The sequence below is a fragment of the Thalia democratica genome, chromosome 2 (assembly GCF_965202585.1).
Source record: "Thalia democratica chromosome 2, ktThaDemo2.hap1.1, whole genome shotgun sequence".
Taxonomy (NCBI): Eukaryota; Metazoa; Chordata; class Thaliacea; order Salpida; family Salpidae; genus Thalia; species Thalia democratica.
The window spans coordinates 107,443,007-107,463,528 of NC_139166.1; the positions used below are offsets into that span (position 1 = coordinate 107,443,007).

Consider the following 20,522-nt stretch of genomic DNA (forward strand, 5'->3'; position numbering starts at 1 on the left):
GTTTTGTAATATTTAACTTTTGTTTGGCATTATATTTTTATTTTGAGAAGCTTTATTATTAACGTTTTCTATGAATAAAAAAATCAGCCGAACTATAATAATTTTTTTTTAGTTTTCAAAGCGTTTTGAGTAAATAATTATGAACCATAAAAAAGCTTCTGATACAATAGAAGGAATACTTTTTTTAGAAAACAGAACATAACAATAATATAAAAATAACTTTCATAAATTTGTTGTTTTTGCTTTATTTAGATCGTAAATACATTTATTCAGAGAGAGAAAAAAAGTATTTTAACAGTTTAAACAGTGTTTTTACTTTAACCACTCAACAACAATAGCCTAAAGGTTTTTTCTAACAAAAAATCTTAACCAATATTTTTATTTTTTATTTTTTAATATACATTAATTATGGTCAAGAATATTTAAAATAATTTAGATTTAGGTTAGACTTATATATAGTTTTTAACTTATCAGTAAAATTTAAGTTTTATGTTAACAACATTATAGATTAGAACTTAATTAGAAAGATTTCAATATACATTATTATAATTGGTAGAGGTATTGTTGTTTATAATCATTTTAAAAATTTTAATATAACGCTTATTTTTATCTTTTTTTTTTGAATAATTATTTATTAATAAAATGGCCTTTGAAATACATAGAAGTCAGCCTTGTGTGAAAATTGAACTTGAAGAAAAGAGAAAAAGCCATTTTAGTCGCTCCATCCTGTTCTTATCAGTAGTTGAAGGGTTGAGAAATTCTTTGACGCTTTGCTTTTCTCAGTTAAGCCCGCCCGCTTCAATTTTGTAGTAAATTATGAGCTTTTCTTCCAAATTAGCACTTGCAGTTTTTGTTTTTTGTGCATGTAAATTAGTGATTTTGCATTTATTTTGTTCAATTTTTAGGTGAATAGATATTTAATTTTTATTTAAATAAAAAATTAGTCTATGTTTTTTAGAAAAACATTAATTAAAAAAACCTAAAAAGATATGATCTGCATTACTTTAAATAATTTAACTAAAAAAGTCTAACTTTGAGATAGTAAATTTATAAACTAAACATAGGTTTTTAATCATGTTTTATTAAAATTTTTGTTCATTGCAACTCATGATAAAATTTTTTATATTTAAAATAAATGTTTTCAATCTAAAGTTACAACACAGTATTGCAAAATTTGGTAAAATTAAAACTTTTAGTAATCATGTTGGTATTAACTTACCTTATAAATTTTGACTTAAACAGCTTATGCATAGTATAGTAATAAAAAAAGTAATTGTTATAGAACAAACATTCAAAAAAAGGACTTTGATTTGTAACAAAATAAAGACATAGTAAGTTCAACAGTATACATGCATTCTAAAAGTCTAACAATAATTTTTCTATAACAGTTTTTTCTAAATGATTAAAAACAAGTTTGCTTTAGTAAAAAGTTTTATACACAGTCTTCTTGTTGTAGTTTATTAACACTTTGGTCACACAAATAAGAAAAAAAAAAACTTAAGAGTCATCACATTTGTTAAATAATACTCTGAATATAAGCTAAACTATTTTTTACAAATTTAAATTTTTATCAAGTAGTTGTGAGATACTGATTTAGTTTGGTTACTTTTTAAAAACCTCTGACATTTAAAAGTTTACTTCTTTTTAACTTAGTCACTATAAAAACAACATCTTGAATTTTAGTTTGTTGCATACTTAACTTTGTCAAAACATTAGTTGGGAACTTTCTCCAAAACTAAGCCCTTGTTGGTTTACTATTTGAAGGTTGGTAACACTGGGAATTCTTTGATTTTCTCCAACTTTTGGTTGCTAAGTATTTTATATTTACAAACATCATGAGGACTGGAGAATGAAGTTGAATTTTATTTCATGTAAATTTTAATTAAAAATAACATTAAAGAATGTGCAATTGGATTAAAAGTATGCCAAGCTAATTATTGTTAAGTGTTCCATACCTTTACTAGCTATTAATGTGTACAATTAACAGCTACTCTCAACAACTCAAACTGTAGTTTTAAACTTGAGTTTAAGTGGCAAAATCTCAAATATTAAGTTTTTTGTAAAGTTTAGGCTAATTTTAATATGTGGGAATACTCTATTGATTATTATTTTGGCTTTTTCTTTTTTAATTATTATATAATTTCAGGGTGGCAATTTATCCTTGAAAAACTTTAAAGTTGATACTGTTTGAAAAAACCTGAAATTAAAAAAAAATTAAAACAATGAGTTATAGATAAGATTCAAACAATTAAAATTGTATGTTTTTGAGAATTTTTTAGTTTTAAAATACTATTAAATTAGTATACTGTATATTTTTATTTATTTTGATACATTTCCTTGGTAAAGTACAAAAAGTTAGTTCTATTTACTTTAAAAAAAGTTTTATACTAAAATTAAACAAGAAAACTAACCTACTTAGAACCCAAAGACTACTTTTATAAGTGGCCACCCTGTAAGTTATATTAATTTGCAAAATAGTTCATGTAGAGTTAATTAATATTAATTATAAAAGTTTATTATTAATATAACATATATTTGTCGCATATATTGACAAGAGTACAGCTTGAAAAAATCTTTTGGTAGAAACATTGGTGCTAAATAAATATTTTGAACAATTGTTGTTTAACTATTATACCTTATATTACTTTTAAATTATTTAAGACATATGCTGCAACTTTTTTTTCATCTTGTAGTTTTTTTTATAAGTAATTTGCACTAATGGTTGTACTTCTGTTCTCTCCTTTTTTAAGAGAAAAAATCAGAAAAATATTAACAGTTGATAAATGTTTACATATAAACTTAAATTAAGTACATAGATAAACGTGCTTAATAATTGTTATGGTATTGTGTTATAATTATGTATGATTAATTTTTAAACATTGAATTAATTTTTTAATGCCTATGGTTTTGTAAGTTTGCTAAATTTTAATATTTTCTGGGTTTATTCTCACCCAGGCTACTTAAGCCAACTCAGGCTAGTTTGAAATTGTTGGAAAACTCTAGATTATACAGGCTAGTTTAAAAGTTCTAAATATTATCAAAAAAAAAAATTAATTATTATTACAAAACTCAAGCTAGTTTAAATAAGATTAAGTTAACTTTTTTATTGAATATTTATAAAAACTTAGTTTTTCAATTGTAGCTCTTAGTAATTTTTTTAGTTCAGACTAACTTGGGATTTTTTTTTATTTACAAGTGATTTAGCTGATTTTGGTTGAATAAGTAGCCAAGCAGAATCAGTTAATTTACTTATTGTCATCAAAGCAATTGTTGAAATTATAATAAATGAAACACACTAAAAATAACTAGTTAATGTCTAATAAGCTCATCTATTTATTTTGATTGTTAATTCATTTTAAACCGCATATATACTAATTTGAATGTTCCCTACAGAGAAAGTTACTTTCTCAATGTATGAAAAGTGACATAAGAATGTAGTTTAATACAATGAATGTTATAAAAAGTTTTTAGAAATTTTATCAGATAAATTATTTATTAAAAGATAAGCTAATTTAACTAATTGAAATTTTTTCCTCACTCTAATGAAAATAAAAGTAGAAAATATAATATTTTATACTCATATTTAAGATAATTAGACAGTTAGCCTTATTGATAGATTATTAATTTTTAAATTAGACCTCCTCTGACCTTTAACATATTTATCAATTTCAATCAGTGATCATTTGTTGTCTTCATAAAAGTAATAATTCCTAAACTTCAAAAACATTTAGGACTTTTTCGATTCAATAAACAACAAAATGTAAGTGGTATGAAAATTATTGATTACTATCTACTTTGAATAAAGTGAACATTAAAAACTTAATTTAAAACATAATTTGATTTTTTATAAGCTTTGTATAATATTTTGATGATTTACAAAGCCAAAGAGGGGAGGTCCAAGTTGAAAAAAAAAATACATTGACTCTTCCAATTTTTCATATTAACTTACCACATATAAAAATTAGTATTCTTAAAACTTATGCTAGGATTTTCCAAAATGGGTAATTAAATAATTAAAGGGCAATGTTTAATAGATAATGGAAATAGTTTTGTAAATTTCAGCAAAAGTGCGTATTTAATTTTTTATTTTATCTAACCTTGATTTATTCCAACTTGATTTTTATTAAGTCATATATTTATAGTATAAAAGTTTTATCTTTTTAAATTTAATACGGTTTGAAGAAAAACTACATATAAAAAAAGAATTGAAGAATATTTTATGTGAATTTTAAGTTTTAAAATAATGTCTAATCTGTTATATTGATATTTATATCAAGCTATCTTGAAAAAATATTATTTCTCAAACTATTAAAATTATTGTGTTTGCAAACAAACAAACAATATTATTAGGACATTTTAAGAGTTTTAAACTATAATCACTCAAATTATAACATGCAGTTTCTTAGACTTTATTATATATAAAGTGATAGTTTTTTTTTCAGAAAATATTATAAATATGAGTTCAGAAACAGACCATCCGCAGCAGCATCAGCAGCAGATCCAACAAATCCAGCAGCAGCAGATCCACCAGCAGAACATACAGCAGAAGATACATCCTCAGCAGAACATTCAGCAACATCAGCTTGTACACTTCAACCCTCAGATGCAGCAAGTTCCGGCTCCGGAGTTTCCCACCCAGGGTTGGTTTAAAATTTTATAAATAAAAAAATTATTAATGATAATAACAAGGACTAGATACCGTATTATACTGACTAGTTATAAATCTACTTATTTCATTTATATTGTTATATTTGGTAATGGACAAGGCGTTAAAAGGTATTTGTGGTGTGCGACTCAATAACCAAAATATTTTTTTGTGCACCAGGTCCTAGGACCAAATATTTTGAGTGTTGTTGTTCAATAAACTTTATTATTATTACTTCACAGGACTGGAAAACCTTGCCCACATGGCCTCTCAGCACCGCATCAAAGCGCCTCCGATGGACACGAACCAGCCGACGACAAACTCAAGCAGCAAGAAAAAGATTCCTGTTGAGTACGAGAGAGCCCATACTGCTGTTCAGCAGAATTTTGCAGATTACATTGGGCAGTACCTCAATCTAGTTGAAGCAGGTTGGTGTTTATATGTAGTAAATATTTTGATGACTAAATTGTTTAGGTAAATTAATTTAAATATAATAATGCAATGTAGTTGGTCAGTTTCTCTAGTGGTAACATGTTGGTTAAACTGATTTTGTTAATTTATATAAACTATTTAAAAATAAAGTTTAAATATTGTAGTAATAAACAAAAGTAGTTAGCAATATTAATTTTAAAAATTTAAAAATTGTGAAAAATGTTGATTGGTATAAGTAGTCAAAGTTTTAGATAGTGTACCGTAAAGTTTAAGTTAATAAATTTGTTATAGTTACAAAAAATATTTAAAACTAATTTGTTAAAACCAAATTTACAAACGAAAATGTTTAGATGGTATGAAGTAATTGTTGTTTAATTCAGTAAACTAACTAGTTGAAAGAAGTAATTAATAGAAGTTCACTGTAAAATTTAAAGGATATGCTTAATAGAAATCATGTCATTGACAGAAATAATTAATTTTAATTAAAAAGTTAAATTTCAAACTTGAAATAATTATATGGTCGGTGAAAAAATAAATCAAAAATACAAAACAAGTTAACTTGCTACAATAATAACTCAGTGGTTATTTTTTAACTTTATCAGTTGTGCTTTCTTTAACACAGTTTGAAAAGAACATATTGTTTAACTTGTTATAATTGAAAAAATTATCTTTAACAGTTTGTATTGAAATTAAACTTGTTACACATTAAGTATATTTGATAAATAATTATATGTTTATTATTTTGTATACAATTTGTCTTTTTTAGGGTTACAAAATTTTTCAAAATCTTAGTTTTATAAATAAATTGCCATTACAAATTAAGATTATTAAAAAGAAAATGAATATCTCTTTGAAAAAAAATGTTCTCAATTATTTTTAAAATCAGCAGTGTTTAAAAATATTTCAAATGAACCCAACAAAACTTTTTCACATAAATAATTTATCAGGTCAACTCAAACCTTAGACATTGTAAAATGAATATTTCAACACTCAAGTTTTAAACTAATTATATATAGGAAACTTGAAACACGTTTTAAATTTATTTTACAAATATTATAGAATTTGATAAATTTATTCAAAAACTAAATTGCTATTTCAAATTTTTATATTTCAAATAGTTTAACTTGTTTTTTCTGGTTAAATTTTTTAAAGCTTTTTACTTCAAGTATTATAAAAAATGAGGTGGGAAATTTTGAAAGTAATCAATCTTGTTGTATAATTAGAAAGCTTTGTTGCTGTTAGTACATTTCAAACTAATTAGTTGTTATTGAGAATTTCAGTGACTGATTTTCGAGTGTCAATTTACCAAGGGCTCTTCACATAAATTGACTTGTTTATACAGCGATTTGAAACATTAAAAACACCATAGTACAATTTATAAATCCTGTATATATTTGAACACAAATCTCTGTTTTCTAATAAGTTTTATATCTGTTTCCATATTTTTAATAAAATAAATAAAAATAATTTTAAAACCATAAAAAGTAAATTAATGAGAAAGCTTTTGTTATTTAGCGGTTTGATAGTAAGTTAATTTGCTACAACAGTTGCTACTATTACTACCAAAAGTAGTAAATAATTGACATTAAGCCAATAATGATTTATTAAGTGAGTAAACCTGTTATAAATATAAAGAAGTATCAGCCTAATACTTTATTTTTAATTTTAAATCAGTTTTTTGTTAGAGGTTTTGTCAAAAGTTTCATAAATTTTTAATTATTCTGAAGCTTTTCTTGTAATTTAATTATTTTAGCGTTCTAAGTGGATTTACTATAAACAGAACATGCATATATAGTTTAAAGTCATTTTAAAATAATATATTTTATTGTTTTACTTTTACATTAACTATTATTTTTACAAACTAATATTGAAATTATAAAAAAAATTAGTTTGAATCCTACTGAACATTTTAGTTTTATGCTATCCAAATTATATTCAATGCATTTGTGTTGTTACTATAAGCTATCCTTAAATACTCAATACTAATCTGTTTACTTATATTTAATTTTTTATTATGTTATATATTTCTAGTTTTTATTATACTTTAACTTTTAACATTGTAGCTTACATAAAATTGAATAATTGAAAATATTTGATTTAAAGAATTTTCACATTTATTGATAAACAAAACAATTCTTTTATTTTTTTATTTCCATATTTATGTAACCTTATATTGCAGCTTAAATATTTTTTTTCGCTTTATTTAAGTTTGTTTTGCAAATGAAGTTTTCTCACTTTTAAGATTAACTTTTAAAAGTCAAGTTTATTATGTCTGTAAAACATAAAATTTAAAAGAGAAAATACTTTAAAACATTTAAATCTAACTAAAAGATAAGTTGGTTTTTATTAATTTTGAGCAGGTACAATTATACATGTTTTTTTTTATTATTTAATATCAGAATTAATATTTAAAAGTAATGTTTAGTAGTTTAATGATTTAATTAAAACAGTAAACATTTTTTTTTTATGTTTGAGTAAACAAGTTGCTTACATTACTACTAATTGAAAAGTTTATACAAAAATGTTCACATAATACTTATAATCAGTATAGAAAAAAAGTTATAATTTGCTTTACAAAAAATTGGGTCAAATTAAAAAGATAATTTTCAATTAAATATGAAGAGAAGATTGAAAAGTTTAGATATTTAAGTTTTTATCTCTTTAAAAAGTTCCACAACAAACAAAATAAAAAGTGTTCGAAAAATTCTGGTTTCTGTTTCAGTTCTGCTTAGCAACTCTTGAATAAATAATTAGTTTTTTTTTCCAGGCTCTATTTTCTCAAAACATTTGAAATTTCGAAATTTTAAATTAACACAATGAGTTGATTGTTGTTTGAATTTCGATGTGATTGATCAAGTAAAAATAAATAAACCAACAAGGAAATAGATTGGCACATTTAAATTTGCTAAAAGTGTTTTTATGAATTTCTCATTACTCTGAGTTATCTTATCAGCAAATTACCGAAAGTTGCAAAATATCTGTACCTATTTTCACCAAAATCTAATTTATACAAGTTTTTAAAAAAACTAGATGAATATTTAATCTCAAAATATTTTCGACGTTTTCTTATCTTTGCTATAAAAAAAGTTCATTATGTCTAATCCTGATCAATTTCTCACCACATGTGACTTTGTAAAGCTGATCTATGTGTTATTTACCGAAAGCAGCAAAATTTTGTGTTTACCGATATTTTGGTGAAAGGAAAATTTTATTGTTGTTTTGTTTGAAGACGGATGATTTTATTTCTCACAACAAAAACATTTCAATTCGACGATGTGCTTAAATGAAATTTGTTTTGATAAATGTTTTTAATGCCCAATGTATTATAGCAGTAGCACAAAAAGCTTCAGTTTTCACATAAAAGTTGTCGAAAATTGAAATAAAAACACTTAATTCAGTTAATAAATTTAGGGGTAATAGATTATTTAAAAAGAACTATAAGTAAAAAGTGTTTAGAAAAAAAGCAAAAAGTAAAGAATGTTTTATGATTACCTTAAAGATTTTGACAAAAGTTTAAATATTTTTGTAAAACCAACGAAAAATGGTGAAAAAAATTCATAAAATACTCGATCTAAATAAATAAAAAACTCATAAACAAAAATAGTGCCTTTTCTTGAGTTTGTGAACTTATTGTTTAAGGTTGTTAAAATAAATTATATTAAAAGCAGAAAATTTGTTTATCGATATTTTATAAAATTTTAGTCATATTTTATTTGAAACCTTCGTGAAAGTTTGAATCACTTTTTTTTGATTGAATAGTTTTATGAAAATGTTTTTTATTAATAGTTTTTCAAGTGTATTTATTCTCTATAACGCGGAACTTCTGATCATAGAATATCTTTTTCATTAAATTTAAATCTTATTATTCAATACAAAACATTCATATCTTTTGATTGAGTTTCATGAAAAAAGGATGTTTTTTTCTCAAAATTATTTTTAGGTATTTGCAGCTTTATACAGCGGAAACTAGTGAGTCAGTGACTTTGTAAAAATTTAAAAAATGCGCCTAGAATTACGTGAAGGACAAATTTATTTAAAAACTTCCTCTTTCTACCAGAAGTTTTTGAACATTTATGTAATCGCACAGTGTACCTGAAGAATAAGTTTATTTAAAAACTTCCTTTTTGTTTGTATTTTAACAGTTTAAATTCAAAATTAATTTTTTATTTGTTCTAACATTGTTAAAATTTTACTTTTATTTGAATTTGAAAATTAATAGAAATGTCTTGTCTTATTATTTACAACTACTTATTATTTAAACTAGTTTTTTTCACTGATTGAGGTTTACTTGATAGTTTTGTTCACTATTGCTTGCATTTATGTTAAATTTACTAGAACTTCATTAAGTGTTAATAAAAGCCATTTATAGACTTGTTCCAAAATAAGTTAGAACAAATTAAGAATATAAGTTCAATCAACAGTTAGAATAAATAAAATTTAAGATAATTTAAAAAAATTTAAAAACATTGTTTATTTGCCGAACGCATTGAAAGATCCACTCATAAAATAAACATTTGTTTGAAATAGATAATTAGACCACATTAAAGCATACATCAGTAGTTGGTACTGGCCTTTCTCAATTAGTTGTTTTTATGTTTTCACAAAAAAAGTTTCACAATATTTGCTCACAAGCCAAACAAACATTTGGAAAAAACATCAAATTTTTATAGAAAAATGATTAAACTGTTTAAGTTTTATGTTTTTTAAGTAATTTTCTCAACAAACCATTTAATTTTTTTATGAGTAATTTTATACCTTACAAAACTTGGTATTCAAATTTAACCATCTGTAAAAAGTAAAAATATTTTCACAAAATCACAATTTCAACATTTATTTTACAAATCAAACAAAGCGACTTATTATTGCGTCACAAACACTGAAACATACTTTCGTGCGAACGACATTCTCAATAAAACTTTTTGCACAGTCATCTCACAAGATTATGAGAGAAAATTTTATGTATGGTACTCTGTGTTGTTCTCCTAGTTATTATATATTGTTATAATTTTGGAATAGGAATGTTTTTATGAATGTGTTTTTATAAGCATGTTTTAATTTCAAGTTATATATTTTGTTATTTATACATTAAAGTATTACACTTGTTTGTTTTTTTTTGTTGTGATTTCTTTGAAACCCCATTTTTATTTTCTTTGGTATTAACTAAATTCCAAATACATACTTGGAAATTACTTATTTATAGTATATATTTGTAGTTATAGTAATAAAACCATAGATTAGTTGGGTTTTTACCTTCACGAGTTTAAGTAGCTAGTTTGTTTCTTATATAAAGATTAAAGTCACAAGTTTCCAGTTTTACCGAACAATTATTTATACATCCACAAATTGTATATTGAATACGGACTGAGATTTCTAGAACTCTTAAGGAAAAAATTAAATTTAAACAATTATATCGAATCAAATTAAACAAGTAGTCATTCCACATATATTGAGAGAGACATTCGTGTGGTTTCAAGCATACGCTCTAAACTTTTCTCTTTCAAATTCTCCTACAAACTTCCAAAGTTGCTGTTTCTTCCTTGCGGTTGTTTTGTAGTTCAAGTTTCCAAATTTGTTTGTTCCTTTAAAACTTTCAAATTGTATACGTCTACTGTAGAGTGAAGTATAGTTTCGTGGTTATAGTTTTGTTCGGAATAATGCCTTTGGTTGTAATAAATCTTTAGTTCTGTAAACTTATAAACTTAAGTTTGCATCATGAGTAATAAGAATAATCTCTGGTTTGTTTTTCATTAAAGTTAATAATAGAAAAGTAAATATTTGTTGAACTAAAATGTTGTTAATAAGTTTCTATCTGCAATCAAAATTTCTAAAAGAAATCTTTACTGATTAAAATTTAGCTAAAGCTTGTACAATTAAACACAACTGTCTCTGTTGTATAAACTATTTTTTCGATTATTACTGTCAAAATTTACCTTAAAGCTTGAATAAATAAGCTTAATTTACCACTTATAATTATGAGCCTTTGAAAGTTCTAGGAAACAAAATATTGTTTATACTTTATTAGTTATTATAATTAGCTTTTATGTTGCATCTTATTTAAAGCAGAAAACTGATTAAATTTATTTAACGCTTGGCAAATAAAAAATTTAATTTTTTGCTCTTCTAATTTTCAAAACCTGAAATTTGACATAGGTTAAAAATTACTTCCATATTTTAACGTATTTTTTAATGAAATTGTTTTTTTACCTTAATCTTATACAAAATTAGGTTAAAAAGTAATTGAACTTTACAATTTAAAATATCTTAGCTAATTTTTATTTCCTTATCTTGATTATTTCAAAGTATTTTGATCATCATACAGTATTTTCTAGTTATTATTATTCTAAACATTTTTTTGACTTTAAACACATATTTTTATGTTTTTTTTTTTTGAGTTTAAGTTTAACAACCGTAAGTTTTATAGCTTTATATGTAAACACAGTTTTCAATCAAACTTTTTTGTTTAAAAGTTTAAATTTCTAGATGAGGGAAAAATTTAATTTTTTAATTAAGAAATATCCTTTTTTTAGTATTAATATCTTTTATATCTTAAATAAATTTTATAGCTAGTAGCCAAACCTAAAAAGAAATTGGTCTATGAAATAACAAAATTGTACACTCTATACTTAAAAACTTTAAAAATATACACTTATATTGAATTATTCTTGCTTTATTTAATTTTAATTACATAGCTATAATTTAATTATTTAAGTATAGTTATTTTAGAAATAAAACTAAATGTATATATTAAGTTAAACCAAATTGAAATAAGCTTAACAGAAGGGCTTTTATCGGAAAAATATTATTTTGAAGTTTATAATTGAATTATTCAACCAATGAATATTCTTATGTCTTACAGATAAATCTATTAAACAAATTAAATGAACTTAAAACGAAAAGGCTATATAACTTTAGTATAACTGAAAGGTCATATTGTTTGGAATTGATTAAACAATTATATAATTGTATGGTTTAGTAAAAGAGTATGTATGTGATTTTTATGAAAAATATTGTATTTAGGTTATACAAGATATAAAGCATTTATTTAGCAAAATAATTTGACATAGAAATTTGATGAGTTTAAAGCGTATTTTAGTAACAGTAACTGAACTTTTCTTTAATTAAAAGACAGTTAAAATAAGAATTGAACAGAGTTCTTATGATTTGAGATTAAATATTCTTTAAAGTTCACGAATTAAACCTTTCATGAGGTTTGTTTTAAAACTGTTTAAAATTTAAATAGTTACATCTAAATACTTTCAAAATAATATTCAAAAAGTTATTTGTAGTCAAATTAATTGAAATTTTCACACTTGACTGGACTTTAAGTAAGTTTTATGTTTTTTGTCATCCAGGTATTTTGAGAACTTTATTCAAGCAAGTAGATTGGAATTAAATCCATGTGGCGTAAAATATTTATTGAATATAAAACAATTAAAGTAAATAAGGATTTATACCCGGGTGATTTTGAGAAAATTTTATGGTCTGAGAATTTAATTGAATTCCTGTGGGCACGTTTCAAAATATTTATTTAAACTTTGATAGTTATATGTGAAATTGTTAGTGTATACAAAGTTTAACTATTTAAAAACATGAATGTTTTTGGTTGAGTATAAGAACTTAAATAGATATAAATTTAAATTTAACCAGGTGTTGTAAATTACTGTCAGTCTTTAAGTGGCAGCAAATAGTTAATAATAAGCATAGTTTTTAAAGAAAATAGAAATATAATTTTTATAATTTTCTATACTTTTGAAAAAAAGCGGTAAATACATTAGTTAGTTTATAGAGATAGATATATTTAAGATTGATCATCTGTTAAGTATCATAATGTTGAGAAATAAAAGTATATAAAGCTTTAACTAGTCAGGTGATGATAATCAGGAATTTTAGCAATTTAATCAGGAGAAAAACAGTCTGGAATTTGTTGAGCAATCTATATAAAGAGAATGTTTGTGTGGAATACAAGAAGAAAATATTTGTTTGAAATACTTGTGGCCACGTGGAACATTCTAGGAAGAAATTTCCGCGAATTTTTCCATAACTACAAAAACGAGCCAAGCCCATTTGAACAAATTACTTCTCATCACAAAATTCTCCAAACAAACAGAAAAGTTACAGTGCTTTTCATAATCAAATATAAGTTTCAATGTTTCTTCATAACCATATAAAATATTCCCTTGTACATACATGAAAAACGTTATTTAATTACAAGTTGCTCTAGATACTTGTATTTGTATTGAATTCGATTTTACAAAACAACTTTTTGAAATACTAGGTAAATTTATAATATTTACATTTGCTTTAAATTAGGTTTGTCTACATTAAAAAAAAAAAAGTTGGGTTGTTTTGAACATTAAGTTGTGTTTGTATATAATATTTTTTTTGTTTGAAACAAATACATCAATTACTAATATTAATTAAAGCTTTATTAATAAATTACGCATATATTTGTAGTTTTTCCCACAAAAGATAATTTAATTATTTTAGCTTGTATTGTACTTATTTGAGTTTTATATACAACTTTGTAGTTTGAAATAATTTAGAATTGAAAAAATACCCAGACCCGGTAATTACTATCATTAATTATGTTTTTGTTCAGTTTCAAAGTAAAATTAATTTATAAATAGTTGTACGAACTATCGAAAAAAAAAACTTTTTATTTGCGTCATTACTCACTTACACGTTGAAGATTAAAAATATTAAAGCTAGCTTATATACATGCCAAAGCTTCAATCAAAATATATTAATTATGTAACGTTATTTTATATTTTGTAGTGTAACTAAAGAAAGCTTATTTGTATACTTAACTAAAGTACTACTTATGAAATATATAGTTTTGCTAATTGTTTCAAACCCAGAATATCATAAAGTAAGGTTTAAACTTAATTGAATTAGTAAAAAGTTCAATAAAGTATCATTAGTTTTTGCAAACTTTATTTATTAGTTTGCAACGTTTTAAACGTGATAAGTGAATTTATTTTAATGATACTTATTTGGTGTTTGTGCTCTTAATTAACTTTTATTAATATACTTTTGTTTAATTTAAGTCTATGGGTGAAAAACGTTGTTGCTTAAACAAAATATTTGTCATAATTGTTTCTTAAATTTTGAAAAAAATGTACTTTTAAAATATAATATAACATAGATAAAGCTTAACGGTTTTAAAAATAAAATTTTAACATATTTCTAGTATATGTGAGATATGATTTAAAGTTAAAACTTTTTTAAAGAAGATAATTTGATTTTGTACCCATTTAAATTCCAGAACTCATTTTCTCAATCTAATTATACAAAGCAAGTTGCATAAACTTTGATTTTTCTCCAGACAGTTATATATTCATTTTATCTCTTGTTGTTTTAGTACTTGATAATTGTAAGATAATTGAGAAGCTGTTTTGATAAAAGACCACATAATTTGTAGTATGAGTTTTTAAAAAGATTGAAATAAGCATAGTAATTGTTATATAATTAATTGAAATTAAAATTGTGATTGTATTTTGATAAAAAACCTATTAAAGTTGTAATTTGATTTTTGATAGAGTTATAATAAAAAATTGTAATATTTAAATATAGACCTAACTTTGACTTAACTAAAGGAAATTATTACTTAAACTGCTATTTTCTTAAAAAAGTTGTCAGTATTTAAAAAGTATAGAAACATTTTTTATCAGAAGTATTTAATGGTTATAAAATTTGATAAAGAAATGGCAAATTGTGTGTACAAAATAAAAGAAGAAATTTCAAGTTTATTTTGATAATACGATTTTATTGTTTTACAAACATACTTTTGACATTTTATATGATAAAAGTTTTGTTTTTAATACAAATAAAGCATTTCCCAGAAATTTTATGCATATATACCTTTCATATTTCATTGTTTATTTATACTTAGTTTTAAAACTTAACACTTTTCAAATAATATTTATAGCTAATACTTTATGAAAATGTTTTTTTACACTGTAAAAATTTCTTAATTATTTCAAATTTTTGTCCAAAACCTTGAACATGTTATTAAATCTTTTATTGATTTATATTGATATATATTTTCTTTCAATTACTTTATAACGTAGATTTTTCCCAGAAATAAACAATATTGTCTGGAATGACTTACTACAAACCTTTATGATAAATTACAAATACAATAAATTAAATCTTTTATTAATTTATATTCGTATTTATTTTGTTCCAATTACTTTATAACGTGGATTTTCCCCAGAAATGAATAATAATCATAAATTCATTAAATGCCTGGAATGACTTACAACAAACATTCCATACAAATTAGATTAAAATACAATAAATTTGTATATTGTAGTTTTTTATTGATACTTTAGTTTTAAACTTATTTATATTTATTAATTTATACAGACCAATGCTTGAAATTCTGTGTAGACAACAAACCTTTAAAATAATTTGAAAAGAAAATACTATAGATTAATTTATTAAAGTTTTTTTTTGATACTTTGGTTATAAACTTATTTATAGTTGACAATTTATTGCCTGAAATGTTGTGTTGCTTGCAACAAACGTTTTTAATATTTTAAATATTTATTATATTTTTTTCACAGCTCAGTGCCTGAAATGCTGCGTAGCTTACAACAAACCCTGCGGTTGCATCAGAAGGTACACAATCAGTGGAAGCACTTGGAAGGAAAACAATCTGCCCAGCTACGGAAACATGCAATTTACACAACCCGAGTTTGTTTTGTTGTAACACCTAAATTAAGGCTTTAGGATGTCTACCTTATTTTTTACAAGTTGATCTGATTTTGTATAATTTCATCCTAGCTATCAGATAATTTACTAAGGCTTTAGGGAATTACATCAAAAAAGTACAAGTTATCAGATCTTTGAGACAAGAAAGGTAAATTAAGCTTATTAAACACGGAATAGAACAGATAAAAGCAAACGGAATTCAAAACCTGCAGCACAAAATATAATTATTATTTATATTAAATAAATAAACAGGGAAATAGAGCAAATCAAGGCAAACGACATTCAAAACCTGCAGCATAAAATAAAATAAATTAAATTTAATTAAAATAAACAAACAGGGAAATAGAGCAAATAAAAGCGAACGACATTCAAAACCTGCAACACAAAATAAAATTAATTTAATTAAAATTAATAAACAGGGAAATAGAACAAATAAAAGCGAACGACATTCAAAACCTGCAGCACAAGGAAATCAGGGATAGGGCGGTTGAGCTGGTGCACATCCACTTGAAGGCGCTAGAGCTCAAGAAACAGAAAGCCTACCCCACCCAGCTGCCGACTCACCAGCAAATCGGTGACCCCAACGACCCAAATAATGTGCAGAAGGCCGGCAAGGAATTGAGGTATGTTTGAATTTATAACATTTTTTGATTATAAACAGGTATTATATTAATTTAGTTTTTTAATATTTTTTTTAAATATGCTAATTCTGAAAAAAAATTTACTAAAAAAGTGTCTAAAAATTGTTGATAAAATAAATACAAGTGTTTTACTAGACGTAGATTTGAAATAGGAAATCTTCTACTATATTTCGCTTTTATTAGATTATTTTTGGTAAATACATGGCCAATTTAAATAAATCAATTTTCACAGGGGTATGATAGGACTTGGAAATGGTAGAAAAAGATCGAAACAGTACGAAGATTTTGTTATGAACCAGCGTCAGAAACTGAGGTGTGAGTACATGCTTTGCGAGAAAGCGGCCATGAAATTGTTGAGTTACTCAATCAATTTCCTCTATAAGAAGCTCAGAACCAACGAAAACGTTAGTAGGGTTTGTTATTTTGTGTTTTGTGGTAAAATTTATTTTTAGATTTTGTCTAAAAATACACTTTAATTTTACTTTGCATCTGTTTTAGATATTTGTCTTTTGTATATTAATACTTGAGTTAGTCATTTACTGTAAAAGTTTAAAGTCTGTTAATTTAGATTTATTCAAAACTCTAGCAAAAAATTTACTAAAGGTTTTGTATGTGCAAATATATAGGGTTAAAATAAAAAAACCACAGTTTGCCATTAAAACCATAAATTATTTTAAACAGTAAATAAATTTTGTAAAACGTTAAAGGCACTTAAAATAAATATAAATATATTGTACAATAAGATACATTTTAAAGTATGCCATTTGACTTGGCTCTTAAAGTCATAATGGTTCAAATAACTTTATTACCTGTTTTTTATTATAAATACAGAAAGAATCTCGGATTGTCACCAAAGGAACTGCAGCCCGAGCCAACAAGCAACCAAGAAATTTGTTGACAATTCAACAGCTACAAGAAATGGCAGACCCTTCATTAGCTAGTGTTAGTTAATTTAATATTTATTTGTAATAATTAATTATAAATTTGTTGACAATTCAATAGTTACAAGAAATGGCATACCCAAATTTAGCTGGTGTTAGTTAATTATATTTATTTAAAATTATTAATAAGCTCCATAACAAGGTAGTTTAATTTAGTTATTCAATTTATTTTAATTAGATTCAACAGTTTGTGCGTGTGGTTTTTTGAAATATTTATCAATATACTTGTCATTTATAAGTTTAACGATGAAAGTTTTGTTAGCAGTGTAAAGTGTTTCCTGTTAGACAGATTCTTATGAAAGTTTATCTATTTTGCTATAAGGTGAAATATAAAATTTAAGTATAATTTTAAGATTGTATAGTTTAACTATACATTTATTTGCTGACTTACCAAACTAAATTTTCTTAAAATTTAAAAACTGAATATAAAAGCTGATGTAGATTTTATACTTTGCTAAATTGCAATTATTAATATTTTGTTGATTCAGGTAAACTTAAGCTGTTGATTTCTTTCTAAAAGTTATAATCAAATAATAATTTTTTTTTTAAATTTTATTATAGGGGTATAGTAAGTAAATGAAAGTTCCATACAAGTTGGAATAAAAACTTGGCAGAATTTTTACTTTTTTTATAACAACTTTTAACACAATTTTTATCTATGGAAGACATTGATATCAATAATTTTATAATACGTGCTTTTTACCTGAAAAAAAAAATTGAATGCAGTAGTTTGACATTTGTTTGCAAAACTCTAAAAATAAAATAAAATTAAGTCATTTGTTGCTGAAATCAAAACAAGTTGAATAACAAAAAAGTACCACGGTTAAAAATAACATTTCAATACGTCTTTGGAGTTGATTAAACAAAATACATTAAATTGTGTGACGTAAGTGTTTAAAATACAAGATGAATTTATTAAAACATTGGTTAATTCTTTAATATGTCCATCAATTAATTCTAGAATTTCTTGCGTAGAAACCCAGACTTTGAAAAATAAAAAACATGTTTAAAAAACATCTGTTTTTTTTTGTAAATAATCAATTCTGAATCCTTTTAAAAAACTTAAATGCTAGATTAGATATACGTAAATTGAAATAAAGTCTATTAGTTTTAAACAAATACTTGTTAGTATAATTTATTAAAAACTTAAAGTTTTTTATTTTAGATAATTTTATCAGTATTTGCTAGCTGAATTATATCTGAATAAAGTTGTACATCAAATTGGTTTTTCTATAGGTTTTCTATAAAATTATTAGAAATAGAAAATGCGTAATTTAATTGAAAATAAACCTTTTTTTAACTATCAATCTATTGACGTACTTGAAAAAATAAAAGTTAAAACCAATCTGTCTAAACAAAAAGATAAACTTCTTAGAAATTCAGAAGACTTTCGTTAAAATGAAATTACTAAAACTTAGGTTGTTTAGACAAGAAAAATTTCACAAATCGGTATTAAAATTTTTTAAACAAAGTATTGTTTACAATTTAAATTAGACGAGTATTGATTAAACTTTCAATTAAAAGTAAAAAATAAAACATGTGTTTATCTTGATTTTATTTTTCTTTAAAATTTCAATTGTATTCAAATTTAAGCATTTTAATGATTAGATAGTTTTTAAATCTCAAAAACAAATAGATAGTAAATGATTTTTTAATAAAAAGTTTTATAAATATTTATCATGAAAATATAGAAAGTTTATAGTTTTAAAGGAATATAAAAACTACAATGACTTTAAGTTTATTTGAAAAATTTTAATGAAAAGAATTCCAATTTATCATCAAGTTTTATGTCAAATGTTTGTTTAATATTTCATACAAATAGGAAATAATTACGTAATTTGATACAACTAGAAGATCTACGTTTTAAATTCCAAACTAGAAACCACAAAATTATATTCTCTTTACAGTTTTCAATAAATGGTTTTATTTGCGGTAATAAGTTTCGTAAAAGTATTCATTAGTATAAATCGTAGACATGTTTAAATAAAATAGCAAAATATTTTAGGCCAACTTTTAACAAAATTAGTGTCTTTGAAGAAAAAAAAGATAATTTTTATAACTTGAGCCTTACATATATTTATTGATCTTAAGCACTTATATTTTACAGGAAAAGCATTTTTTATAAGTATTTTGAACTATTTTTATAATTATTGATTGTCATCAGATAAGTAATAATGTTGAATAAAAAAAAAGTGTTATTAAAATATGTTTTTCTAAAAAAGGTGTTTATATGTTCAAATAAAAATAAGCATATAAGTCAAAATCCTTGAATAATACAAAAGCATGTTTAAATTTTTTATACCATTTAAAAGGTATTTTATTTAAGTAGTCTTACATGAAAAGTAGGAAATCATGACATCACAATTAGTCTGTTTAAATGGTTCGTTTCTTAGAACAACATTTTATAAGTCTCTTGACTTTTTTATTTCTATTTGGAGGTTTTATTTATAATAAAAAAATTTTTATTTTGTGTATTAAGGAAGGTCACTTGAAAATTAGCATTTTAATTTTTTGTGAAAGTAACATTTCTCTTATTTATTTACCAATCGTAAATAAATATTTAAATTTTGTTTTAGTATAGTTTACTTTTATTTGAGAAATTTAACTTTTACAAAAATTGAAAATGCTAGCTTTCAACTAGTGACCTCATACAATATACAAATTAAAAAGTTGTTTTTTATAAACAAATCTCTAAATAAAAAAAAATGTTAAGAGACTTGTAAAATGTTTTCCAAAGGAACGAGTAATTTAAACAAACATTAAAATAGTTATTATATATAAATTTTTAACATGTGATTTAAAATAAGTCTTTACAAATATTATTAACTGTAAGTCACGAAGTCATTAATTAAATAAAAATAAAGACATGTGATTTTTAGGAGCCGTTTTTATTTTACTTTTTATAGAACATACAGATTTTTCTGTTATTTAAAGTAGATTAAAACTTTTCTTAGTACTTGAACTTTAAGTTTTTATATTTATTTTATTTTCCGAAGTAAGTTACAAAATATGTTTTTAATTTTTTTTTTCTACTTTTGCTTTAAAAAGGTGCTTTTAACTCCATAAAGTACAAACCGTTTTTTTCTCTAAAATAAAAAAAAAGAAACGACAATAACTTAATAAAGTATAAAAGTTTTCGTAACAAAT

The 20,522-nt window shown here is 23.5% G+C and overlaps 1 protein-coding gene across 2 annotated transcripts in view; it reads left to right on the plus strand.

Annotated features, from left to right (window-relative positions):
- Positions 1 to 4,447: 4,447 nt before the first annotated feature.
- The window catches only part of LOC145829195 (uncharacterized), a 34,010-nt gene continuing 17,935 nt past the window's right edge, over positions 4,448 to 20,522 (plus strand). The window contains exons 1-6 of one of the 2 annotated variants that reach the window (XM_082936924.1): positions 4,448 to 4,640; positions 4,888 to 5,073; positions 15,646 to 15,775; positions 16,213 to 16,416; positions 16,667 to 16,847; positions 17,266 to 17,376. In XM_082936924.1, the coding sequence (XP_082793050.1) occupies positions 4,457 to 4,640; positions 4,888 to 5,073; positions 15,646 to 15,775; positions 16,213 to 16,416; positions 16,667 to 16,847; positions 17,266 to 17,376 (996 nt within the window). In that variant the 5' untranslated portion in view covers positions 4,448 to 4,456. The remainder of the gene's footprint in view (positions 4,641 to 4,887; positions 5,074 to 15,645; positions 15,776 to 16,212; positions 16,417 to 16,666; positions 16,848 to 17,265; positions 17,377 to 20,522) is intronic. The other variant, XM_082936925.1, reaches the window with a different exon arrangement.